The following is a 24,810-nucleotide window of genomic DNA, read 5'->3' on the forward strand; positions in this document are numbered from 1 at the left end:
GGAGAAAGAGGGGAGGGACACCAAATTATCAGATTTTGATAATTGTGATAATTAAGGCCATGATTAATAGAAATAAGCTTTTTAAATATGACTTTATGTGTAACGAATCTTTGTAACATGTTTACTTTTGTGAAGTGAATTACTCAAATAAGTAAAAAAAAAATTGAGACAAATCTGTAATTTGTTTATTAATTAATGATCTAGTCTGGTCCGAAGAAACAGAAACATGTACGTTTCTTTGCTAATTGATCGTTTAATGACGTAATTATGGGATAGATAAGTGAGAGTCTGCTTTCTTGCAACAACAACAATCTTCTTCCTTCAACAAATGAGGTGGGAGCACAGATCTGTCATCAAACACTGAAAACAGAAAAAGAAATCTTATGTTTACAAACGCTACATTTCTGACTCCAGGAACTGTGTGTTCTGTGTGCGTCGGGGCGCCGCGCTGCCTTTCACCAACCACATTCACTCAGACAGGCACACTGGCCTTCGTTACCATAGAAACTATAGTTTCAGGGTGATTCCAATCAAGTTGCTTGTCTCTCAGACACTCAACACGCCAAGAACAGAAGGATCAACAATACAAACTTCTTTATTTCCATTACAGTATTGCCAAGGCCAAATCACAAATAAATAAGAAAGGATACGCTTGCAGTAGCTCAGCTTCATCACACAAAAACAAAGAGGAAACGGAGACCCTCAAAACCGGTCAATAACAGAAATCATTAAATACATTTACAGGAGGCTTTACAGACTGTACAGTTATTGGTAGTATTTAATGCAGTTTAGATATCAGAGCCCCTCTTGAGCCTTTTTACAAAGCAAGTGAAAAATAAACATTAGATTTTGTCTCTGCACCATCTGCTGCCTCCGCCTCGCCGGTGAGGGCAGGTATACGGAGTGTGTGCGATATCAACAATAAGCATGGAGCGCTTCACATTCTAAAGAACCCCTGAAGATATCTCATGTTTGTTTTTGTTTTTTTTTTTTTTGTCAGAAGGCAACAAGCCACCTCTAGCCGGGCAAAAAGAAAAAAATCAGCAAACAGCAGAGTAAGGGACTCTTCACTGAAACATCAGAGAGCAGAGGAAGGAGCATTTTATGTTCATATAAAAACAAAAAAAGGGAAGACACGGGCGAGGTTCTTACGATCTAAACCTTTTCGAGCTAAAAGAGGTGGAGCTAGGCTACCTGACTGTACCTTTACCAATGCAGGATGCTTTAAGTACCAGAAAGCAAGAGATTGCATTCAGAAAAAGTGTCCTTACATTACAGCACTGAGCTAACATTCTCATCTTCAGTCTATAAACACATAATACTGAAGGAAGAAAGTCACTTGTAATATGTAATATTAAACATCACCGTCTATCTGACAGCCTACTGTTGGAGCTATTTATTACATGGATTCAAATAAATGGCAGGTTACAGAATCCTTTTATGTACATTACACATACAGTTATTATACACACAAACCAGTCTAAATATACAGAAATCTCAGTTTGAGCTTTTCCTATTTACTCTAACATGGAGTGTGTTCATAAAGCATTTCTTCTTCAGTGGCCTGAATGGAGTGCGATTTTTTTTTTTCTTTTGGTACAGTCGTGCATCTTCCATCATGCAGTTTTAATGAATATTTTCAGCACAGGCTACATCTAAACTCCCCTATCAGTGTCTCTCTACCATCCTCTACAAAGCCTTCACCCTAAACAAAGCTTAGTGTCGAATACACCACAAAAAAAAAAACAAAAAAACAAAGCTGTCAGCTGTGCATTTTCTTCCTTCTTACATACTTTAACATTGAGTATAAATATTGCACATTCATTTTTGTATTTCATTATTCCATTTAAAAACTGAGAGAAGTAACAGTAAGACCTATGGTTAATAAGATTAACATACAACTGAGCCAAAAAAAAAAGACTAAATCTACTTCAAACCATTCTACTAAGCTAAGTTCCCTTGGAGTATATCCATATGGTGCATTAATTATGACTGGAGGAATTCAGGGCAGATGAGGCAGGTCATTTTGGAGCAAATCCCAACCCATGCATTGTCTCAAAGGACACCTTTCCCCATTGATGCTGTAATATTTGGGAGCAGGGATAAAAGAGACAAGTGAGTAAACATGCACTCAAATGAGAAAACTTTGGGACTCCTGACAAAAACAAAAAGGAAAAAATGACCTTAAAAATGGAATGAAAACACACAATGAGCATGAACAGGTAGAAAATACAACTTAAGCATATAAAAACAGTAAACCCATCTGAATAATACAAGTAACAAGAAAACGTATTTTCCAATGTCTTAATGTAAAATCTCTCATGGCTTCGCAACAGTTATTCACCGCACACATGGATTCCAATGCAGACAAACCAAACATAGAAGAAACATTGTAAAACACACAAAAGAAAAAAAAAAAAACAATATTGAAGACAATAATGATCCCTGCAAATATCCCAACCTGAATGTTCCTCAGAGTCTTAAGAGGGATCGCACGTCCCTGCCGGATATCTGCGCCGCATGTTAGCAAACCGAGCCGTAGAGGTGGAATGTTCCAGAACGCGTGGTGGGGAGAAGAGAAGCGAGACAGACATGGATGTACAAACGTCCAGCATGACATTCTTTATACTTTGAGTCATGCAAAGGTCTGACTTCATGTGGTCGCCATGGCAACTCGATGGGTTTTTGATCGGTGGAAAGTGGAATTGTTGGTGCGTTGCAGCGGGTCTGGCTGGTGGGATCGGCCTCTTGCTCTCGACCTAAAGATGCGAACCTGACTCCAGACTTTTCTGCCTCGTTTGATCGAAGATGGTGACAGAGAAGCTGAAGAGGAGGCGAACAAGTCCGTGTGTCTGTATTTATGTGAGTGTCATCCATGTAAATCCTCATGAGGCGGTCATTTGGGGTGTATCTACTCTTTTATTTCCCACCATACATCCTCTCAATGTCCTCTTGGTAGTGTGTTTTGAGCTCCTTGCGTTTCAATTTGAATGCGTCGGTGACCAAGCCGGTCTCCGGTGTCCATGGCTCGGAACTCAGGCGGATTTTTTTGGGAATCTCGAACTTTTCCAGTTTTCCTAATTGGAAGAGAGCAGAATCACAGATCAGCCTGACAAATACATTAGTGGCCAGAAGTTCAAAGCTATCAAAACATATTTAAAAGTTATCATTAGCTGTTAATTATGGTTTCTACACATTTTCCAAGTTGAAATTTCATAGTTCTCCAGACTGATATTTACAAAGGTCTCAATCTGTTTCTGTAACTCTGTGTTTACAGATACACTGGTGGATTAGTAAGAAAAATTTAGATTTTTATTACACAATATCATCACAAATTTATTTATAGAGCATTTTAATCACCCACTGTGCTGTACACAATATAATATAAATATGATCAATCATAAAATCAATGCTGACAGGAAACAGTATAAAATTCTGAAATAATTGCTTTCCCCACATTTTTACTTCTTCCCATAATAAATTCCATAGTTTTAAGCCTTTTCCTAACTACCTGAGACGGCCGCCTCAGTAATGATGCGGAGAACCTCCTTCTCCATCTTGGGATTGTTGCAGAGCTCTTCCCACGTGCCCTTTATTTGAACCTGCTCCGCCAATGCCATGAGGTATTTGTGGTTGGGAACCACAAAGCTGATCACATATGACTCTTCACTGAAAACAACAAAAAACATCATAGAACATTTTTTTTAATGTTCTGACAGAGCAGGGGACAATGCCTAAGAGGAAACAGGTGCAGGATGATACCTGTTAGCGTAGGCACAGATATTGTCTATGAGTGGGCAGTTCTTCAAAACCGCTTCTACTTTTCCGAGAGAGACATATTCGCCTGCCTGGAGTTTCACCAAGTCTTTCTTACGGTCTGCAGAAAAAAAAAAAACACAAAGAGATGATGAGAGGCTTAGCTTTTTTCATTGTGTGAACAAACAGAGCAGTTTGCGTCTTTACCGATAATCTTCAGGCATCCATCAGGATGGAATTCTCCGATGTCTCCCGTACAGAACCATCTCTGGCCCTTCGCATCCACGAAGAAGTCTTCATGGTTCCTGCCTTCACTTTTGTAGTAACCCATTGTTACATTTGGACCTCCAATCAAAATTTCCCCCCTTGGGTTGGGCTTGTCAGTGCTGTGATAGCCACCTAAACAACCACCAATCTTGTCACTGACGTTTTTTCCAACATGACCTCTGGACTTGTTGCTTTGCTACGAGTTTCCTTACCCTCTTCCCAGTCCTTCAGAGTGATCTCTGAGCAAACCAGTGGAGCGCCAACCCGTCCTGTACTGTAATCCCACACTGGAAAAAAAACAAACAAAAACAAATTCAATTTAATCTAAAATTCATAAGTATATTGAGAAAACCCTCATTCGCTATTTTCCGACATCCTTACTCTCACTGATGGTGCCAGCGCCACATGTCTCTGTCAGGCCGTAGCCTTGTCCCACCGGGCAGCACATGCAGACATTCATGAAGCGCTGCGTTGCCGCAGAGAGTGGAGCTCCACCAGAGAGTAGCACTCGAGTGTTTCCTCCCAACAGAGACCGTACTCTGTTGAAAACTATTCTACAGGGCAGGAGAAAAAAAAGAGGTCAGCGAGGTGATGATGAACATTTTGTCACATCACTAAAACAAAATTCTATTTATTTTATTGGAACTTTATGTGATAAACCAACACAAAGTGGTATTTTTAAATTTGTAAAATACTTCATAACCCAATAAGTTTTAATACATTATCTCTAGCTACAGTTTTGGTTTACTAAGGATTAGTGGAGGAAGAAGTTCCTTTAAGTTGTGATTAGACAGAAAGATCTAGAGATTAATGAATGCTCGAGTGTGAAAGGGGAATCAAATGTCAAGTCAGTGGGCAGCTTTGTGTGTCTACAAGTGGGTGTAATGTGGATTACCTGTCACAGAGAGGCGTACTGTAGCCCTTGGAGATCTGCTCCATCTTGTAGTTATAAGCCAACACAAAGAGCGTCTTCTGAAACTTACTCATCTCGTCCACTTTGGTCATGAGATTTTTGTAAATTCGATCCATGATCTCCTGCACGCAAAGAGATCAGACGACAGCTCAGATGTGACTGAACACACAGTATTTTGTCTGTTTCGATAAGCTTTATGACAGATTAACGGGTCTTACGGGCACAGATGCCATGAGAGTCGGCTTTAGCACGCTGGTATCCCCTTTACTGCCCTTCTTGATCTTGGAGGACTATGAAAATGAAACAACTTTGGTGAACTGTTATCGTACAGATTGCAGTCTGTCACCTATCACAACCTCAGAGCTCACTGTGCTTCAAATTATAAGAATCCTAAGGGGTTTTAGGATGTGCGCAGTCATGTTCTCATATTATAGTGTTAAGAGACAGACTGGCTAGAAGATCTGTTTGTCCATTTGCACACTGACCTGGTCAGCGAGAGTCTGAGGAGAGGAATATCCGATGCGACATCCATGGGAGATGCAAACCAGCTCTGCGCTGAGCTCTAAAACGTGGGCCAGTGGTAGGTAGCCAATGTAGGTGTCAGTCTCACTGCCAAGATAACAAAAACAAGCATTGTCATCTATCTACATGTACAGGAGAAGAGAGCATCACAAAAATAAGCATCTCTAAAAATGCTTGGAAAGTCATAGTTATGAAGAGAACGAAATTCTGAAGAAATTAACTAGAAAAATCAGAGGGGAAGTGTCAAAACAAGGCGGTCAAACTGAGAACCGCATACTTGAGGTTAGGGATCCGCTCGGCCATGCCTGCGATGCCGGCGATGAGGTTGCCATGGGAGATCATCACACCCTTGGGGATGCCAGTGGAACCACTGGTGTACATGATGACAGCGATGTCCGAGGACTCCGGCTGACTACGGTCCACTACAAGGGCAGAGCAGAAAGGGATGGTTGGAGAGGAAATATAAGGCAAATTAAAATTCTTTCAAATTAAAACAATCTAAAGAATATTATGCAGTTGTTTTTATTTGCAATATCTTCAAAATAAAATAGTTTTGAGGTTTCCTGGAGTGATGCTACAGCATAATATGATATTTATGACTCATACAAGTAACGAATGGAAACCAAATGTCATCTTATCAAATGTACATTCATAAAAGTACATTGTTGCAGATGGAAAATCAGTTCAATTTAACACTTAGTAATTTTCTAAGACCTTCAAGCAAGTTGGTAAAAATGTATCCAATTCAAAATAGCCACCACCCCCGTTCTGCTGCAAATAAAAAAAAGAGAAGTTCTAACTTTTCAAATACATAATCAAGAACAGATAGCACTTCCAATAAAACTTAAATACAATTTTTAAAAGCGAAGACTGCATTCTCCTTAGTGATTGCAAGAGCTTGAAAGACGACAGGGATAGGCATTTATAAAAGAGAAAGCAAACATGAACCAACATATTACCTAAAACAAATATAAAGTATCCTCAGGGTTGAATACAGTTGGAAAGAGTCAAAACCTAATATTGTTCTTCACATACTTTTGAAGGCATTATCAAAATTTGTCAAAACATTTTTAAATACTGTGATATTGCATTTTTACTCAAGGTTATCATATTATGAGAATCTCAAATCTGCCCCATGTTTAGCTACACTGTGACATCATAGGCAAAAGTTACACAGCAAAATAAAACCTAAACGCTGAAACTAAGCTGATTCATGTTTGGACAGCTCTTTGATTTTGTTCCAATTTGTTCTCATAATTTTAAACTGCCTCAATCATCTAAATACATATTATTTTTCTGTCAAATATAGTTGAAGTGATGCCAGAGCACCGTTATGATTATTATCCCATAATAATCATACACTGTCATCAGGGCGGTGTTTGGTAAGAAGTGATTTGATGACTCTTTTATGCACCGGCACATCATTCTAATTACATATCAGTGAGCTGGCTTTGCATTAAGCCTGCATCTGTGTGCTTCAGTGTCCTGGATAAACTAAAAACATTTCAATCAGCACTAGACACTCACTGTGAACGGGCTTGGATCCCAGCTCCTTCACACCCTCCATGTTGTAGACTGTGATGCCTCTGGGCATGTCTGACCAGCTTGTGGGTTTAATGTCCACAACGATGATATACTGGAGCCGCGGCACATCGCACAAAATGGCCTGGGAAGAAAAGCTCAATTTAGAATCAAACACCAAATTATGCAAATTTATATGTTTACATTGCTTAATGACATTTACTTAACAGAGGAAAAAAAGGTACCTTAAGGCGTCTCTGAAGTAAGTCCTTGCTTGTGATGATGTGAGTGACCTCTGTCTCATTCAGCCCATGAGCTATGGCTTTGGGCCCGAGTGTGGCATACAGTGTCACGACTGTGAAAGTCATTTACATTCAGTCTGGTTATTTTTATTGTCTGCTCACTAGATATCATAGTCTGCCTATGAGTCACTTACGTGGGAAATTGTACATGAAGCAGGCCTGCGCTGCTATGACCCACTCCGCTCTGGTCTCACAGAAAATAGCAATGTTATGGTGAGGCTTCTGATTAAGAGCTGCCAGACCACTACCAAAGCACTTTGCTGCATTGTAGGCTTCCTCATACGTGAGCCAGTTGTAGTTCCCCAGAATCACCTGCAGAAAACATGAAGATTACATTCGGCAACCAGGATTACACAGTACACACAAACTGAGAACTGCCTGCAGAACGTTCATACCATCTGTTTGAAGCTTTATAGAAATTATTAGAGAGCAAATTGCACAATGAATGAAAACAATCACTTTGACAGCTGATGTTTAAGCGTATAAAGATGTATTATTTAATGATTTTAACACCAGAAACAAACCGAAAAGAAAACCAACTCCAAAAAGATAATGTGTTTAAATATAAGCAGTTGCATTTGAGACAGACGCATGCTGATCCAAATCAGACCTCAACGCTTATATGCTGTCAGTTAGCGCCATCTGCAGGGCATTGCTTGTCATTTAGCTGTCAACTAAGATGAAGCTTCAATATTGGAACTTGTGCTTTGGCTGTTTTTGCTTTACTCACATTCTAAAATACAAAAGCTAACATTTAGGCAGCCACTTATGACAATGTGTCAATAATCATTCTATTATTTTATTTATTTATTTAAAGGTTTTATTGGCTCTAGTGGCCTTTATTTGATAGTTAATTGACAGGAAAGTGGGTAATGAGAGAAGGGGGAAGACATGCGGCAAAGGATGCCAGGCCGGGAATCAAACCCGCGACAGCAGCGACGAGGACCAAGGCCTCCTTGTGTGGGCCATGCTTAACCCCTGCGCCACCACAGCACATCCCATCATCATTCTATTATTTAATTTAAACATAGGACACATTTTCTGTAATAAAGAAATATATGTATTTCTGTTATTGGTATATTTTTGGCGTTTTAGTTTTCTTGACACCCAGGTTTGGCATTTAATCATGTTTAACATGACATCTCCAGCACAACTAATATAAATTAAATGAAGCTCTGAATTTTTTTTGTTTAAAACGTTTTTTTTCAATATTCAGCAACATCCACTGAATGTGGAATGTGCTATTAAAGTCAAAATAAAGAAGAATAGGACCTATTTCAATTTCACTGCAACTCCACAAGGGCCATAATCAATTTCTATTAAAGCTTTTATTCAACTCTAATTATGGAGACTAAAACATTTCCATGCAACATATATAAGTTTTATTAATTAACTGTATGGATTATGTGTGAGTTCGCTTGGTTTAGATTGCATTCATTACGATATGATATTATCTAAGCAGGTAAATGTAATAAAATGGGCAAAAGTAAAAATGGATCAGATCAGAAGCCTGAAGCCTGGATGTTAACACATGCAGGAACAGCTTTGAAATGTTAAATAGAGCTTGGGACAATTTTTTGTCTAGAAGTTTGAATCAAAATGTAATCAATGTAAAATGTAGCAAATCAACAATGTGACTAACTGCATGTATTTAGCAGCTTATAAAAATCAAATGGTGACTTTGTCTTGTTGGGTCATTACTAACTGCAGGTGCTTGTCAGATGCACGTGTATCATGGTTGTGCTGCAGACCAAAACCTCTGTTTGTTATGTCACCCAAAGTATCTCCAGACTTTAGATCTCTTCTGACTTTAAAATCTTTTAAAAATCCGCCCGTTTGTAGCTAATATTTCTTCTTTTATGATGTTTTGAAACTGCAGCCATTCTATGATTGGTGCCAAACTCCAATGACGTGTGCTCCTACATTTACGTTTACATCCCCATACTCACTGCTTCCAGAGGATTTTTTTCACTGTAAAAAGAAAAACTGTTGTTTTGTTTTTGTTGTGAAAGGTTTAGAAAGATAAATTCTGAAAATTTCTCTGTTGACAAATTATTATGCATTACAAAAACTTCCCTCACTAGCCATATTTAAAACAGCAGGTAAGTCTCTCACCTTTTTAAAGACTTTTCCATTTGGCTGGAGTTCATCCTCCTCACTCAGCACCTCCCTGGTACCCAGGCAGTCCCTGTTTGGAAACCTCCTCGCTGCAAACTCAAACATTTTGTCCAGTGTGTCGACTCCTGGCTGCACCAATGCCACCAGCTTTTCTCGGCTATTGATGGCCCTGTAAGGTCCCGCTGGGTGTCCGCTGATAGAGCAGGCCTTAATCCGACGCGCTCGCTCCAAATTGGTTCCGGCCCCAGAAAAGAAGTACCAGGGTAGGAAGGTTATGACAGAATAGACCCAGACGACAGAGCGGAAAACCTGCAGGAGCAGGGGGTTTATATCCTCCTTCAACTTCATTTTTGTAGTGAAGTCGGTCCTGGAGACAAGTCGATCCCTTCTGGCCAATGACAAACTGAGCTGGTCTGTACAAAGTATTCTGAAGTGCTGCCAGTCCAGCTGGTGGGTACTTCATGCAGCAAGGCACCCTGCAAAGCAAAGGGTACACATGAAATTTTAGAGGTGTTCTATGAAATAAAAATCAATCTAGCACATTTTTTATAGATTGGATTGCAGTAAATATGAGTAACTGCATCCTGGTAAGTAAATCCCTGCTTGAATGAAAACCAAGTCTGCCTATTCTTAGGCTGCTTCTCAGTCAGCACTTTTTATTTCACTCGAATGTCTGGCAATGCTTACAGTGAAACATCTTACAGCAGAAGTATGAAGCTGCAACTCCCAAAATCAAGATTTGAGCTATTTTAATGGACAAATTAATTGGTCAAATAAGAAACAGCTTTCTGTCATTTAAAGTGGTGAACTTAATTTATTTATTGTCTTTGTTTTACAGATGAAAAAGGAAATAAAATGGAACTACAATGTGAAATAGAAACAATTCCGATCTTTGAGTCAGTTCCTGCTTTCACACTCTGTGGAAAAAACTCTGTAGGTTAAACAGACAAAAAGCAAATAATCCAGAAGACGGTACTTGGAACAAGCAGTGGCTCCCTTTACAATAGCCTCTCCGAGTGTCTTGAATAATTCACTGAAACATACACTGCACTAAGTTCTTTGGCTACACAGCAAAACTCTGTGGATCCCCTCGGACACAGCTCAGCTATCTTGAGTTTATGCTTTGGGAGGCCTGATTGTGGTAGAAGAGGGTGCTGTGACTCATGCTGCAGCTTACAGGGAGAGGAACCAGGGTCAGGAGGACAGACGGTCCGCTAGCGTCACAGTGCTATGAAGAAATACTTCAGGCTGAAGATGTGGGCCGCTATGATCATCTGTAGCTGAAATTCCTTTAGTACGATAGAACCAAACCGGTTACCACACACCTGTGATCCGCTCTGCAGTGAGCTCACCTTGCTGACCTTACAGCCAATGCAGAGTTATACTGCAGATGCAAAACTCTTTGCTTTAACAAAGCACATGTCTGTAGTATAACTCTGTGCCCCATTAATTCATCTTTAGCATTTTTAAATTTTTTTACATTTATAAAACATAATTTCTTCCCACAGAGTTGGTTCTGTTTCTTAAAGAATGTATAAAACTTCAGAGTGTTGTACATCTTTCTCTTTTTTTCCCCTTTTAACAAGTAAAAAAAGGTATTCAAGATAAACGTGTTTCACTTGTTTTGCAGCATCTCAAGCTACACCGCCAACTGACACAACTCAACTGTGATTTGGAAAGTCAAAGAGGGTGAAGGTGCATCCGCAGCCCTGGCCGTAAAATCTTAGACACAGTTGGTTCGACTTGGCAATACATGTGTGGCACGTTGTATATTTGACCTTGAGGATGTTGGTGGGGAAGGAGACACACCCTTTTCCATGTTAGCTTTACATCAACAAAGAGAGAACATTCTTTCTCAGATAAAGGCAGTACCTTGGAGAAGGACGGTTACTGTGACTCACCAGGTATTCTGCTTTAGACACAACAGTTCCTTTTAGGAATTCTACTTGATGTGACCCAGAGTCACACCCAAGAACATAGGAATGAAGTTTTTTTGAATGAAAAACAAATGTGCTGCACACATTCAATGGCATACAGGGAGATTGCACATATCTAAATAAATAAATGTAACTTATGAGTGCATTGTGAAAATATAAAAATCCACTATTAACAATGAGTTTTGCAATGATGATATTAATTGTGATCAAAAATTTTCCTCATTGTTCTCCAACTTTTCCATCATCACAATGATCACGCAATTCTTCCTGAGCTTTAGCATTTTGGTGTCAAAGAACAATATTATGTTTAAGCATAAAAGTCTACAAAATATTGCATATAAGGAGCGCTTATGTGCAATACAGTATAGTGAAATTGGGAGGACACTTTTGTCCAACTCTGCTTTCTTTGATTCTTTTCTTGATGCTTCAGGCTATGGCATGACAGAAAACATTTCATTAGTAATTCAACGGATTTATTTCACTTCTCCGCTGTTTTACTTTTTATGATGTAAAACAGGACATTCTGTAAATTAGGGCATGCTCCAAAAATGATGTTCTGGTTTACACAGAAAAATATAGATGTTCCAATTCATCTGACAGTGATCTGGAGAGTTCAGCTGTGTATAGAGATAACCAGCAAGTACACTTCCAAATTCAATGCTTTTACATCTATCAGAAATAAACAAAACAAAGACAACTGCAGACGATGTTTTCTCTTCCCTTTCAGTTGTTATAGCACTTAGGTAAAAATAAAAAATCTGAATCAGGAGGTCAGATGCTACAGTTTACTATAATTTATGATGCAACATCAGCCAGGACAAGCCTTATCAGTGGATCTTTAACGAGTACAGGATTTCTAAATAACACAGTAGTGCAAATGTCAATTACAGATTTTCCAGCCCTATCATGGACGTTTGATAGGATGATGGTTGTTACAGCAATTTGTAGCAAATGAATTTGTTAAAAGAGCCCACCTCACAAAACTACTCGATACAATCAGCTAGGGTACAGAAACCTTTCTATCAAATATCAGTGTTTCGGTGCACACCTGCATGTCATTTCACCAATATAGTTGAGATTTTTTTTATATAATACGGCGTTCAATATGACAAGTGCACCTTTACAGTTCATGCAGCACTCTTAACAGTACAGGTGAGCGCATCAAAATGAAAGGCCTATAAGCGAATGGTTATATTTTAAGTTCGTACATTTTTATTTTTGTTTATTGACTTTCCTAGTACATGATCACAGCCTTTCACTCTTTTACTTGCTAATTAACATCTATTATCTGCAATGCAATATAGGCACTGTTGATGACTGTGTCATTACCTTTTAAACGTACTATCTTTTATACATACATTCATACATACAAGCGGCACTGTATTTTACAATGCACTTTTTTTTTTTTTTTACTTTTAGCCAGCATATGTCTCTTAAAATGTCCATAAGGTTAGCTATAATTCACTAAGATTAGCAGTTAGCGGACACTCGCTCTCCTCGCGAGGTAAGCTACTCATTAGCTGCCTTGCTATACACGCCGGAGCGGCTGCAGTGCCCGCTGCTGGCGAACTGAAACCAGCTTACTCACACATATTTATCTAAGATGTAAAACACGAGCTACAATTATCATCTCATAAACGAGGCGAGGCATTGAGCTCTTGAGCAACCAGGGGCTAACAATCGTCCCCAACGTCTGCAGCGCGCTTGGAGTGAAACACATTCTCACCTCTTTTCTCAACCGCTATGCCCGAGCCGCTCCGGGACCGTCTTCGTTATATGTATCCTCGTGAAAACAGCTCCGATAAAAAAAAAAATATTCGCATAAACTATAAACGTTGGATTTTTCGACAATAAATAACAACAGCAAGCATGACAAAAAAATTGTATTAAAGAAGCAAAATCTATGAATTACCGGGCTACCGCTAGCAGCCCGGAAGCTTCAGTTTGACGTCACACTGTTTCTCCGATAATGATTGGTGTTTTGGAGGTGGCGCGTGCTTGGGGCAGCGGCAACGTAACAGAGGTTACTCACGGTCACTACTTGGCAGTTCCGTAAAGCATGTTCCGTTCTTTTCAAGAATTCGGATCATTTGGATTAGTTCGTGAACAAGATCCGGTTCTTTAGGTTTCCAAACTGTTTTTCACCAGGTAGGCTAATCCGTATTTTGATATTCTATCAATATATGTGTATAAAAAAATGTCCATATAATGTTAACACTGAGGCTATTTTATATAGTGAGAAAGATAAAGAAAAAAGTCAGACATTATATGTAGTATTTCTACTATACTTACTTGTTATTACCATAATAATATTACTATCACCAAAATAGAGGATTTATCTATCTTTGGTTACCAAAGAAATAAAACAGTTTTTTATATTTTAAGGTGTCACTTCGATAAAGAGCATGATTGTGTATTTCTATAAACAGTATATTTCGTAAAGCACTGAAAATAGATGTCTAGTGGTGTTTCTTTCACATCCACTTTCACTTCAAGATGGGACATGTGAAGCTGACCATCTCTCCCAATTTGAAACTCAGCAGTGAAACAGTATCAGTTTAGTTTTTTATTTACAATGGCTGTGCTCTCCCTTGTAGGCGACTGCAGTTTATTTTAATTATTGAAACAACACAACACGCACATATATCCTCTTGTTAGTAATGTGCCTTCATATATTATATAAAAAAATAGTGGTGGGCCACCATGGGCAATAATGTCTGGCCCATTTATTTTTTCCCAGTCCAGCCCTATCTTAAGTACATTAGTTACTGACTCATTTTTTAGAAGAAAAGACATATATACAAATGATGCATATATTTTTTTCAAATATGCATAAGTTGCAGTTAGTAGACATACAATCTTTTATAAAAAGTAAAACACAACAAAATCAGTGGGTGTGCTTTTAATAATGATTTGTCATTAAACTATAGCTTGAGGTAAGTTTTTTTTTTCTGAAAATTTATTGTTTGGAAGAATTTAGAAATTCACTTGTAGTCATTTTAACAGTTTGTTAATTTTCCAATCCCCTTTTTTTATGCAAACATTTTTTCACACACACAAGAGGGAGCCAGATTTTATACTTCCTGCGATTTATCATGTCATTTGTTTCAATTTGGCATAGGAAAATGTCCGTGTCCATACATAATACAGACAGAACATATTCTTTGACATGTTTAGGGCGACGAGATTAAGGTGAAGTTGCAAGATAAGCTTCGTTTGACACTTTTAACCTTACACATTGAGATCACGTCACTTGACTCTGGAGGTTTTGCATGCTTTTTAGACCATATGTCTTTTCAGGGACATTTTGACAACTGCACACTCATTCTACCCCACGTCCCCTCATCCGCAAAATACACACCCCATAGGCACACACACTCGAACACCCCCGCATACACAAGCATGTGATCACATGACGAGTCAAAGTGCGTACAGAGAGTTGATAATCGCTTTCCTCGGGCGATGTCTTTGAGGTTCTGATGGGTCGCACACCAACAGAGGGCAGATGTTACAAGTATATGGAAGACTTTCATCTCCCCTGTGAAATATGTGTGTCCAATCTGATAATGACACATCGACACACTTTGCACACACTTAAGGCAAGTTGCAGGAAGATGTGTATCCCACAACTGTCTCTGTTCGATTCTTGACATTTGTGCACAGAAAAGAATGGTTGGTACCCTGGGACTCACCCTGAGCTATTTCACACGTTTATTTTTTTAATTGTTCTGCTTAATAAATGATTTAAACCATTGAAAGTATAAAGTTTGTGATTCATTCCGCCCCTTCTTGTCGTGTATTGTAGAAAAGGTAAACAAATATGTTTTGAACCCCTGACTGAAGCCACTTAATGTCCAATTGGACTTACAGAGAGAGGGAAAAAGGGGTGCCAGGGGTGTTCTGTGGGGATTAGGGAACAAAAGGATCCTTCTCTGTCATCAAAGAGGATCTACTCTCCACTCATCCCCTTTTCTGTGGAGACAGCTTTTTATTTTTGGGAGCTGAAGTGATGGCTGCAGGGAGGAGGAAGGGTGGGGAGATACCAGGAGAGTTTGATGGTAGGGGATGCAGATTTCAAAGTAATCTTTAACTTTAAGCCCTACAGTCCCCATGACATGAGCCCCTTTGCCCCAGACACAGTGTTGCCTATATTGCTCCAAGTAGAAGTTTGCCACCCCTCCTTTCTTTCTTTTATTTCCTTTCCTCTCTCAACCTTTTGTCATGGTGGCATTTAAGCGGCATTACTCACTGACCAAAAGAAGGAATTCTTTTGAGGGACCTAAAAGGGATGGATTTTAACTACGGAGACCACTGTCTCCACTTAGAACAACACTGGGTGGATATAAATGCCTACTGTGTGACTCGGAATCAGCACAATGGAGACATCAGCTTTATCATAAGTCTTTGAGCCCAGTCAGTTCGCATTGTTATTTTTGCCCACATTTTTAGAAGATGTAAAATTATGTAAAAAAACACTAAATTAATAATTAACTGCCAATGAATAACCTTAAAAAAGTTATGAGATGATTTAGAACCCTCCAGGAGGGCATCTGCACTTCTAATGTTTTGTCACATTACAAAACTATGTATTTAGGCCCCCGACCTCATAGTTATTTCTTTTTCTTTGAATGATTCATGTCCCCTCAGGTTTATTGATCTGGGATCCCCTGCTGACCTGCTCCACCATAGGGAGTCACTGTGATCACACAGAGGTAGTTATGAGATAAATAGGTTTGAGGTGATTGAAATAACTGTGCCTTAGCAAATAATACATCAATTTGATTAATAAAACACAAACAGGTTGTTATGCAACTTATGGATATTCTCACATAAGATCTCAATGTTGATTTTTGAAATCATTTGAGGTTATGCTTTAATGTAAGTTTTTTATTTTGCAGATTTCAGCTCAATCTAAACTTTTCTAATTAATCAGTCTTTTAAGCTATTAGAAGCGTGGATTGTCGTTTTTGCAAAACATTTTTTTTTTTTAATAAGATGTGCTTTTATATAAATCTTATCTAAATAAATAAAGACGGTTCCAGTCATTTCACCTCTTTGCTTTTTACCTTTTTAGTTTGACTATTTTTTCTTATTTCAAGTGCTCTGTTGATCTTTCACTGTTTGGCAGCTTTGATGACTCATTACACAACTTTTTTTAGGTACAAAATGGAGCGCTCTTTTGAGGAATGTTTAGTTCCTGACATTACACCCAACAGTGCAACGTTTTGGGCTACCTTGACAATGACGTTTTATACAAACTATGTTAAATGGCTGGAACAAAATGTCACAGTTTTCAGCAAGAGAGTACAGTAAGAACTCGATCAAATAAAATACTTTGACCAGTGTTGGAACTTTGAAGAGTTTTTTTTTTATCTCTAAAGTTCATGAAATACGTACATAACTACAATAAAAAAGTAAGTGGATACAATACTCTACAATATAAGTAGAATGAAACTGCACTGCAATAGGTATGTAAAGATAGATAAAGAGCAAACTGATCCAGAGCCAAATGATACCGTTTGCCATTGACAGTATCAGTTCTTCTGACATAATCGTCGCCTTGGGCAGGAACTGCCGTCTGCACTTGGGAACGCAACAAGAGATTGAAGTTTTTAACTTTTCTTAGAAAACGTGTCTCAGTAGACTCAAAGGAATCTGTGATCACTATTGGTTATTTCAGTCTAGATTTGGCCTTTCTATGAAGTAGCCTACATATGTATTGTTTTTTCCATGCAGTGATTTTATTTTATTTTTTTTAGCACTATTTTGGCCTCTGAGACAGTGAAACCCTGACAAAAAAAGCTGTGCTGGCATGAAATGGACTGTTTGAAGATACTGAAAATAAGAAGGACTTAAAGGGCAACAGGAGGTTTGAAAATAAGGTATGAGTTGGCTATGATTCGCTCCTCACCACAATAAATGAAAATCAAACAAATGAGCAACAACAATTCCCGACACAATTAGTCCATTTTCATAAAGCACACAGTCATTTATTGACAATCCGAATTGTTCTCAAAATTCACTATTGAGGCGCGTCAAGGCCTTGAACTTCACACCTCTAAATATCCCATTTCAAAAGTCCAGTTCAAACTCTGAGGATCACATTACATTAGAGGTGAGGGAACTAAGCGTGCTCGCTTCTGTTTCTGCTCCATACTTCAGCATGCACATCAACCAAGTGAATATTATGGAGAGCAGAGCCAGGACGCTGGCGACGAACAGACAAACTGGGCCGACAGGCGACGCTATATGGCTGAAGTTGTGCACGAAAATGAGGCCCAGAAATAAAAGCACCACCATGGAGAGGAAGGAGAAGATGGCGCAGACACAGCCCGTGGTAAAGGCTACGTTCTTGCAGGTGTCGCAGCGTTCCTCGGTGGCAAAAGATCCGGACGGACCGGTCTGTTGTTCTTCCGTGTTTGATAAGCTCTGACGTTGATGGACTCTAAGCGGAAGAGCCTCGAACAGCGCCCTGTTGTTCGGGAGATTTTGAACCTGATATTCCCGAACCGGAGTCCGATGGCGACACACGGGACAGCCGATCCTCCATCCTCGACCCTCTCGTGAGTGCAGAGTTTCCAGGCACTGCTGACAGAAGGTGTGGGAGCAGCTCAACTCTTTGGGCATGCGGCGGTCCAAGTCGTAGTGGTTGTAGCAGATTTTGCACTCGTATTCTTCTTCGTTAGACTGAGCAAAAGCAGAGCCGCTTTGTCCGTGGACATTGTCCGCCATGTTCTCCCATATTGCACGGCTTCATTTGACCACACAGGTTATTTGTGTTAATAATTAACATGTACTCCGCATCAAATCAGTTAAAAACGTTTTTTTTCCTCCCATGTGCGTTTTTTTCCCCTTCTTTTTCTTGTTTTTCTCTAAGTGTGAGTTTGACCTGGTTTCAGTCCAGCTCCATCCGGTTCACAGACCTGTGTAACGGTCCCGCTGGAGCAAAACCAGAGAACAGGGATGCTAAAACTAACCGTGAAACAACTACCGGAATAGACAAAAAGAAAAAGAAAAAAGAGAGAGAATAAAGAGATGTTCAGATTGATTTTCTGATCCGTTGTCATCTGGTTGGTGTCACAACGAGCATCATGTGACCGATGCGCCCCATTAAACCGTGTAATTAAAATTGGGCACCTGCTCTAACAGTAAGAAGCGCTGTCAGATGTGTCGCTTTGAGTTTCAGCACCACAGTCATCGGACAGCGCCTAGCAGGGCAACGGCGGTGACACCTTCAACAGCAACTGCAATGTCTTTCAAAAGCATCCACGCTTCTCATGTTGCAACAACAAACTTGAAAGAATGTAATGTTCCAAATCACAGTAGCACATTATTGTGAAGAGAAAGTACAATGATATACGTGACACTCCTGAACTTTATTTCCATTTTGTTGGCATTTTATGCCAACACATCCATTTCTTATTACATTATCCTGATAACCCCAAGTAAAATCCAGCAAAACCAACTGCCTGAAGAGCTATAGCAAATACAATTCACTTGTGTATAATTCCACGTCTACATAAATAGCTGTTTTGTGAAGCCCCTCTTAGAAAGCATAAATGAACAAATTACATCATTAAATTGAATGGAAACGTAAGGAGTATGGTGTAAATGCAAACCAAGACATGCCCGTCCACCTAAACTGACAGGACAGACAAGGAGAGTATTGATAGACTCCACTTTACAATCTACCTATATAATGGCATGTCGTGTACAGTAAAAAAAAATCATTCAAGATGCTGGTCATGTGAGACTAAAACCTGAAGTTGAAAGAGAACCACATTGATGACAGCATCATGAGGTGGAGATTATTATAGTGTGTCAGTGTCGTTGCTAAATACAGGGCAGTCCTGTAAGAAAACCTATTAAGACAGGAACAGAGGTTCACCTTAAAGTAGGACTCAACCCTTAAGCATACATCCAGAGCTATAATGGATAGCTCACAGCAAAGACTGTTCAGATGTCAGAAGTATATGAATACTTGTGCAAGTCATGTCAGAACATTATAATCCTTTAAAATCCCGCTTGAAACAAACCGCCTGTGTAATGTTTGTCAAAGCTGTTAACTAAGCTATTATGGTCTCAACTTTTTCCCTGACCTTACTGGTGTTTTCCTTAGTCTTCATTATGTCCTTTATTTGTTGATGTTCTCTAACAAACCTTTGAGACCTTCACAGAACAACTGTGTTTATACCAAATTTAAATTATGCACAAGTGGACTTGATTTACTAATTAGGGGATTTCTCAAGGCAACTGGTTGGAATGAAGTTTCTTTAGATGTTTGAGATTATGAGGCAGACTTTATATGCACACCATACATACACATGATAATTAAGAACATTATTTAAAACTTAATGGGTTTGTGTTGGCATTTATGCCAACAAAATGGAGATAAAGTTCAGGAGTGCATTCTTCTGCATAGCATTGCAAAAGCCCCCTCCTTCCTAAATACACAGAGTATGTAATGGAAAAAATGGTGTGTTCCATTTCCATAAGCTTTAAAAACAAAAAATTTTTTGACAACCATGAGAAAGAGCATCTTGCAATGCAGAGAGTTTGAAATATAATTCTAGAAATTAATTCCCAGCACAGACCAGATTCCATTTTAACCAAATTACACTGCGTACATGCAAGTAATTTACTGAATTACTTCCAGGTTAGATTTTTTTTTGTTTCTAGGTTTAGATTAGATTACATTTTAATAATGTTATGTTGAATTAGTGGATGCATGCTCTGAGTATTTGTTACACTTTTCAACTTTACAAATTCAGATTGATAGAATAAAAAAGTTATTAGTACAACATTTGAAATAAATAAAAAATAAGATGATAAAAGCTGCAATAAAACAATAAAAACACTGATAGAAAGAAAAGTGCCCTCTTGTGGCCGAATTTATACGTGCATGTAAAGTAATTAATTCTGTGTTTCCAGTGTGAGGGGGTTGGGGGATTTTATGCTTTATCTAAAACTGACCAGAAATTAGGAGCTGTTGATTTTTTCAGGGAAAAGGAATTAATGATGTTCGAACAAAATTGGTAAGACACAAGATATGGCGGTCATAAGGACATGTTTAATGTCAATTGTGTACTTAGTTTAAATATTTTAATCTCTATTAAAACATTAATAGGTTTTGCATGACCTGACATAGTCAGCTCTCTATTGTCAAATCTGTTGCCCTTAATGCTAACCTCATGAGAGCAGCTTTACAGAAACAGGTGACAATATAAGTTTCTTTTGAGCTCTGCGACATAGATATGCAGCAGTTAATGTAACTTTTTATTTTACACATGCTACATTATTTTCTGCGAATTTTGTCATTTCTCTTTTAAGTCCAAATTGATACAGCATTCTCCAGTTTTCTGTAGATCTTTCTGATAGTTCTGCTTGTATCTGAAAAGAACGGTGTGCCGTTGCCTTACACTTTATAAAAGGCAAACAATAATCCTCACAAGACACTAAATTTGTCTTGGCTCAACAAATACAAATGCACCAAGTTTGCTTATTTGTGTGAAGAGGCAGAAAACCCACTTCTCTGTCATCACAGCATCCAGTAATGTGACTGAAATATCCAGAAGAAAAAGGCATGGAGTAATTCCAGTTAGATAAGAATCTCACAGGAGGTGTGACTGCATGTTCGTCATGAGACCATGAACTATTAGCTCGACGGTTTTCAGTCGGCATTTGCTGGATTGCTAATTTATGCCTGCATGCCCTTTGGCTGTTGCTTTAACAAATGCTCTGATTATCTTCTTTTGGTTCTTCTGCCTCACCTGGGTTCGCCTTCTCAAGCCTTTGTCATGATAACTCCACTCAGTCTGAACTCCCACTGATAGGTTTTGGGCCAGTTATATTTGATAAGATCAAACACATGAAAAAGAAAAAGAAAACAGCAATTCTTTTGATAGTGCCTTGTAAGTGGAACGTTAGTATGAGAATGGATTTCCCTATTTTAAACCTGTGACCTACCTGAGATGTTTATCTTCACTGATGACTTGATCCTTCAGCTAATTTATATTTTTCTGCCATTACACTCTCTTACAAAGTGGAGTACAATTAGGCTGCTTCTGAGCAGCTATATTTTAAAACATGTATGTGGATAAAATTAAATTAGCTGTCTTTCTTTAATTTATGTCATTCCTGAACTCCATTTTGATCATCATTACTTAGTCATGTAAATACGATCTTCAGCAAAATTTATTTATTTTTGGAAATAGAAATGTATCACAAACCTTTTATTTTGCAAGCTGTAAAATCTTAGGCTAAATTAGCATAACCTTTAAATTTAAAATGTGTGGTTCCTAATTCTAGCATATCATACTACAATTTGTTCCTTGATTGACAAATATTTAAATCTTACAAAAAATTATCAGTTCTGTCCTATTCAAGAAAAGAATATAGGTATTGCAGTAACTGGATTCCTTGAACTCTTCCCAATCTGATATTTTTTCCAATTTTTATGCTTTAGTTTTAATGACACATGAGCTTTGACATATCAGACATATAAAGAAAAATAATCTAAGCAAAGAAAAAAAAGACAAGAAATACAAAAGCTTGCAGTAATTTCCATTATCCAAATCCTGAACTGATATTCATTATTTCAGAATAGAAACTTCAGTAATGATGCACTATTAAGAGCCTCCTTACACAGCAGTGGCCAATAAAGGTTAAGCGCATGATGTTTTACAACCAGCTGCCATTTTCACAAACTGAGAGCTATCTCTAAATGAAACAAATGTATAATACAAATGAAAGTTACTGCTTTCAGAGGTAAATGTATTTTAGCACCAGCTAGATCAGGACCCACACTTGTCTCGCAACCAGTCAGCAGAATGATAGCGAGGTAAAAACAACTCTAAAGCTTAATGTAAGGGGACATCAACAAATAGTGACAACTTGGCGTCATCAGCTCTCCACATTAGCCATGAGATACTACCTATACATACCAAATGGTTATTTGAGAAATACCCGATATAAGCTTTGTCTATCCTACTATCACAAATGTAAACATGTGGAGTTGGTTAAACTATTTTCAGACCTTAACTATAATGTTTTTGCTTTGACCAGATGAGGATAATGTTGTGAGCTGGATCTCTTTACAGAGCTCTTGGGAAGACATTTCTTATTTCATAGCATCATGAAATATCAGGCAACTTCTTCATAAAATGTTGGTGTACTCCCCTAAAAAATTTTAAGTGGTCTTAATCCAGTGATTCGATGCATTAATGATCAGAAACACATGGCCATAACAACAAAGAAACTGTTCACCAGACACAATATCAACCCAATAAATCAACGATCAATTTAAAAAATAAAATCTGTATGGTGAGCTGAAGAGAAGAGAGCATAAAACAGGACCTTGTTAGAGTGCTTGCAATTTGGTTCTGCAGGATCCAAAACATATGGCCAAATCAACATGGTAATGGTTCAAATGACACAAAATCAATGTTTCCATGACCATCTCAGTTCCCAGATCCCAAACCTTTGGGATGACCTAAGATAACAGATCATAAGATGCAACCCAGAACATTGTCTTTGCACAATGCAAAGAGGAAAGATCAAATCGCTCTGTCTGCTGAAACATACAGAGCAGGAGAAGACCAGCTATCCTTCTGCCAAAATGTGGTAATGTAAAACTAATAACAGCCAGTGACACTTTGTGTCACTGATGTTAATAAAGGATTTCTCTCGAAGTCTGTATGAAATAAATACATTCAAATAAAAGTTGGCTTTTTCAAAAATGCTTTGTTTTTTTTAGTTTCTGATGTTATCCCGTCTTGTAAATCTGATGAGAAAAAGTTAGGAGTATAGTCAACAGATACAAACTTTTCCAATGAGTGAGAGAAAATAGGCTAACATTTCATTTAATGGAGACATGGAGAAATACTGTGCGTTATTGATTTGACTCATTTAGAAATACATAATACAAATACATAGCCTCTGGATCCTTGAGTTGTTACTTGTACACACTGCAACATGCTATTTCTCTTCAGAAGCATTTTTTTTGTGGCTTTTTTCTGACATAGCTTGTCCACCGGCCCTGCACATTTCTGACCCAGCTCCCCCCTCTAATTGATTTTGCATGGTAGATCCGATATCCTTTTCATGATAGTCAAACTTTACTATGATAACTCTCTATGGCCCCCATTCTTGCTTTTATAGAGGTATAATGTTTCCACGTCTTTTTTTGTGTCCACGCCATTATTTTTTTTACTGCCCAGTGTCTTGAGAGTTAAAAGTGCAATGAGAGAGAATATGGATTAAAATACCAATTTAAAACCTCTCTGCCACAAAAAGAGCGTGATGTTTACTTATTTTAATTTACATCTTCATAAAATCACTCCCTTGACGTGTTTGTCATGGCCTGTTTGAAGGAGAAATTCTGATTGTAACAAACGTGTCCTGTTGAATATTGTGAGGTATATAAGTTTTGCTTGTTTATTCTGGACATGTGATGATCAAACCATTCATGGGATGCGGAGTAAGGAAATGCAAAAATGGGACAAAGCTTTCCCTTGAGGGACAAAAGGACGAAAAAACTAAATGCGTCGGTCTATAAAACACGCCTAATTATTGCAATTATCACATCTCTACGAGCTTCAGAAAAGTCAAGTGATCCCTCATGTGGTCCAGTGTGTCAGCAGTGCGACATTTTACACGGATGTGTTCCACGGCCGTGTGGGCCAACCGCGGCTTTGCTGCAGCGCCCTTTGTTAAATCAGCGCGACCGCTGCGAGAGACCACGCGGTGCTTTTCTGACGTGGACTGAGGTGGAACTCGTGGAGGAGAGCGGATCCTCTTTTCCACGCTTAAACTCAGCGGTGTCCGCACCTTGTCGTTCTGCAATCGCCTCCATTGTGGAAGCTTTAGTTTGCGCTCATCAGGTGGTTTCCTTTGGACAACGAATACAGATGATTATCGTTGTTTTCGGAGCTCAATGTTGCTTTTCAGTGTTGTTATGAACATGCTCATATTGTAGGTATTTGAGAAAAGGTCACTGCGATCAGTGGTTTTCCTGCGCAAAACCCTCAACCGATGAATCTCATTTTGCAGAGGGTTAATTCATAACAGGTGAATTAACTCCACTGCAATTAAATAGTTATTTAGTTGAAAATGTATACACAAGTTGATTTAAATGAAAGAGAGAGACGATATCTATCTATCTATCTATCTATCTATCTATCTATCTATCTATCTATCTATCTATCTATCTATCTATCTATCTATCTATCTATCTATCTATCTATCTATCTATCTATCTATCTATCTATCTATCTATCTATCTATCTATCTATCTATCTATCTATCTATCTATCTATCTATCTATCTATCTATCTATCTATCTATCTATCTATCTATCTATCTATCTATCTATCGTCAGAAGTTTGATGCATAATGATGTGTTTTGTTCAGAACTTTTTCCATTCTTCCGTTCTAAAAACAATCTGTCATATTTCTCGACTTAAATTATACAGAT

The 24,810-nt window shown here is 38.4% G+C and overlaps 2 protein-coding genes across 2 annotated transcripts; both read right to left on the reverse strand.

The window, feature by feature from the left end:
- Nucleotides 1–579: 579 nt before the first annotated feature.
- On the reverse strand, nt 580–13,294 carry LOC102234334 (long-chain-fatty-acid--CoA ligase 3-like). Its single transcript, XM_005795974.2, has 15 exons — nt 13,063–13,294; nt 9,397–9,875; nt 7,416–7,593; nt 7,225–7,334; nt 6,986–7,124; nt 5,736–5,880; nt 5,422–5,545; nt 5,155–5,226; nt 4,919–5,058; nt 4,405–4,577; nt 4,236–4,310; nt 3,964–4,155; nt 3,763–3,877; nt 3,512–3,669; nt 580–3,077 (listed from the first exon to the last, which is right to left on the reverse strand). Exons 2-15 carry the CDS (start codon nt 9,745–9,747, stop codon nt 2,920–2,922), a joined length of 2,130 nt encoding a protein of 709 aa, XP_005796031.1. The 5' UTR covers nt 9,748–9,875; nt 13,063–13,294; the 3' UTR covers nt 580–2,919.
- A 1,555-nt stretch (nt 13,295–14,849) lies between these two features.
- LOC111608998 (RING finger protein 224-like) lies at nt 14,850–24,501 on the reverse strand. Its single transcript, XM_023336187.1, has one exon. The coding sequence runs from the start codon at nt 18,066–18,068 to the stop codon at nt 17,436–17,438; it is 633 nt and encodes a 210-aa protein (XP_023191955.1). The 5' UTR covers nt 18,069–24,501; the 3' UTR covers nt 14,850–17,435.
- Nucleotides 24,502–24,810: the final 309 nt, after the last annotated feature.

The sequence above is a fragment of the Xiphophorus maculatus genome, chromosome 6, assembly GCF_002775205.1.
Source record: "Xiphophorus maculatus strain JP 163 A chromosome 6, X_maculatus-5.0-male, whole genome shotgun sequence".
NCBI classification, from domain to species: Eukaryota; Metazoa; Chordata; class Actinopteri; order Cyprinodontiformes; family Poeciliidae; genus Xiphophorus; species Xiphophorus maculatus.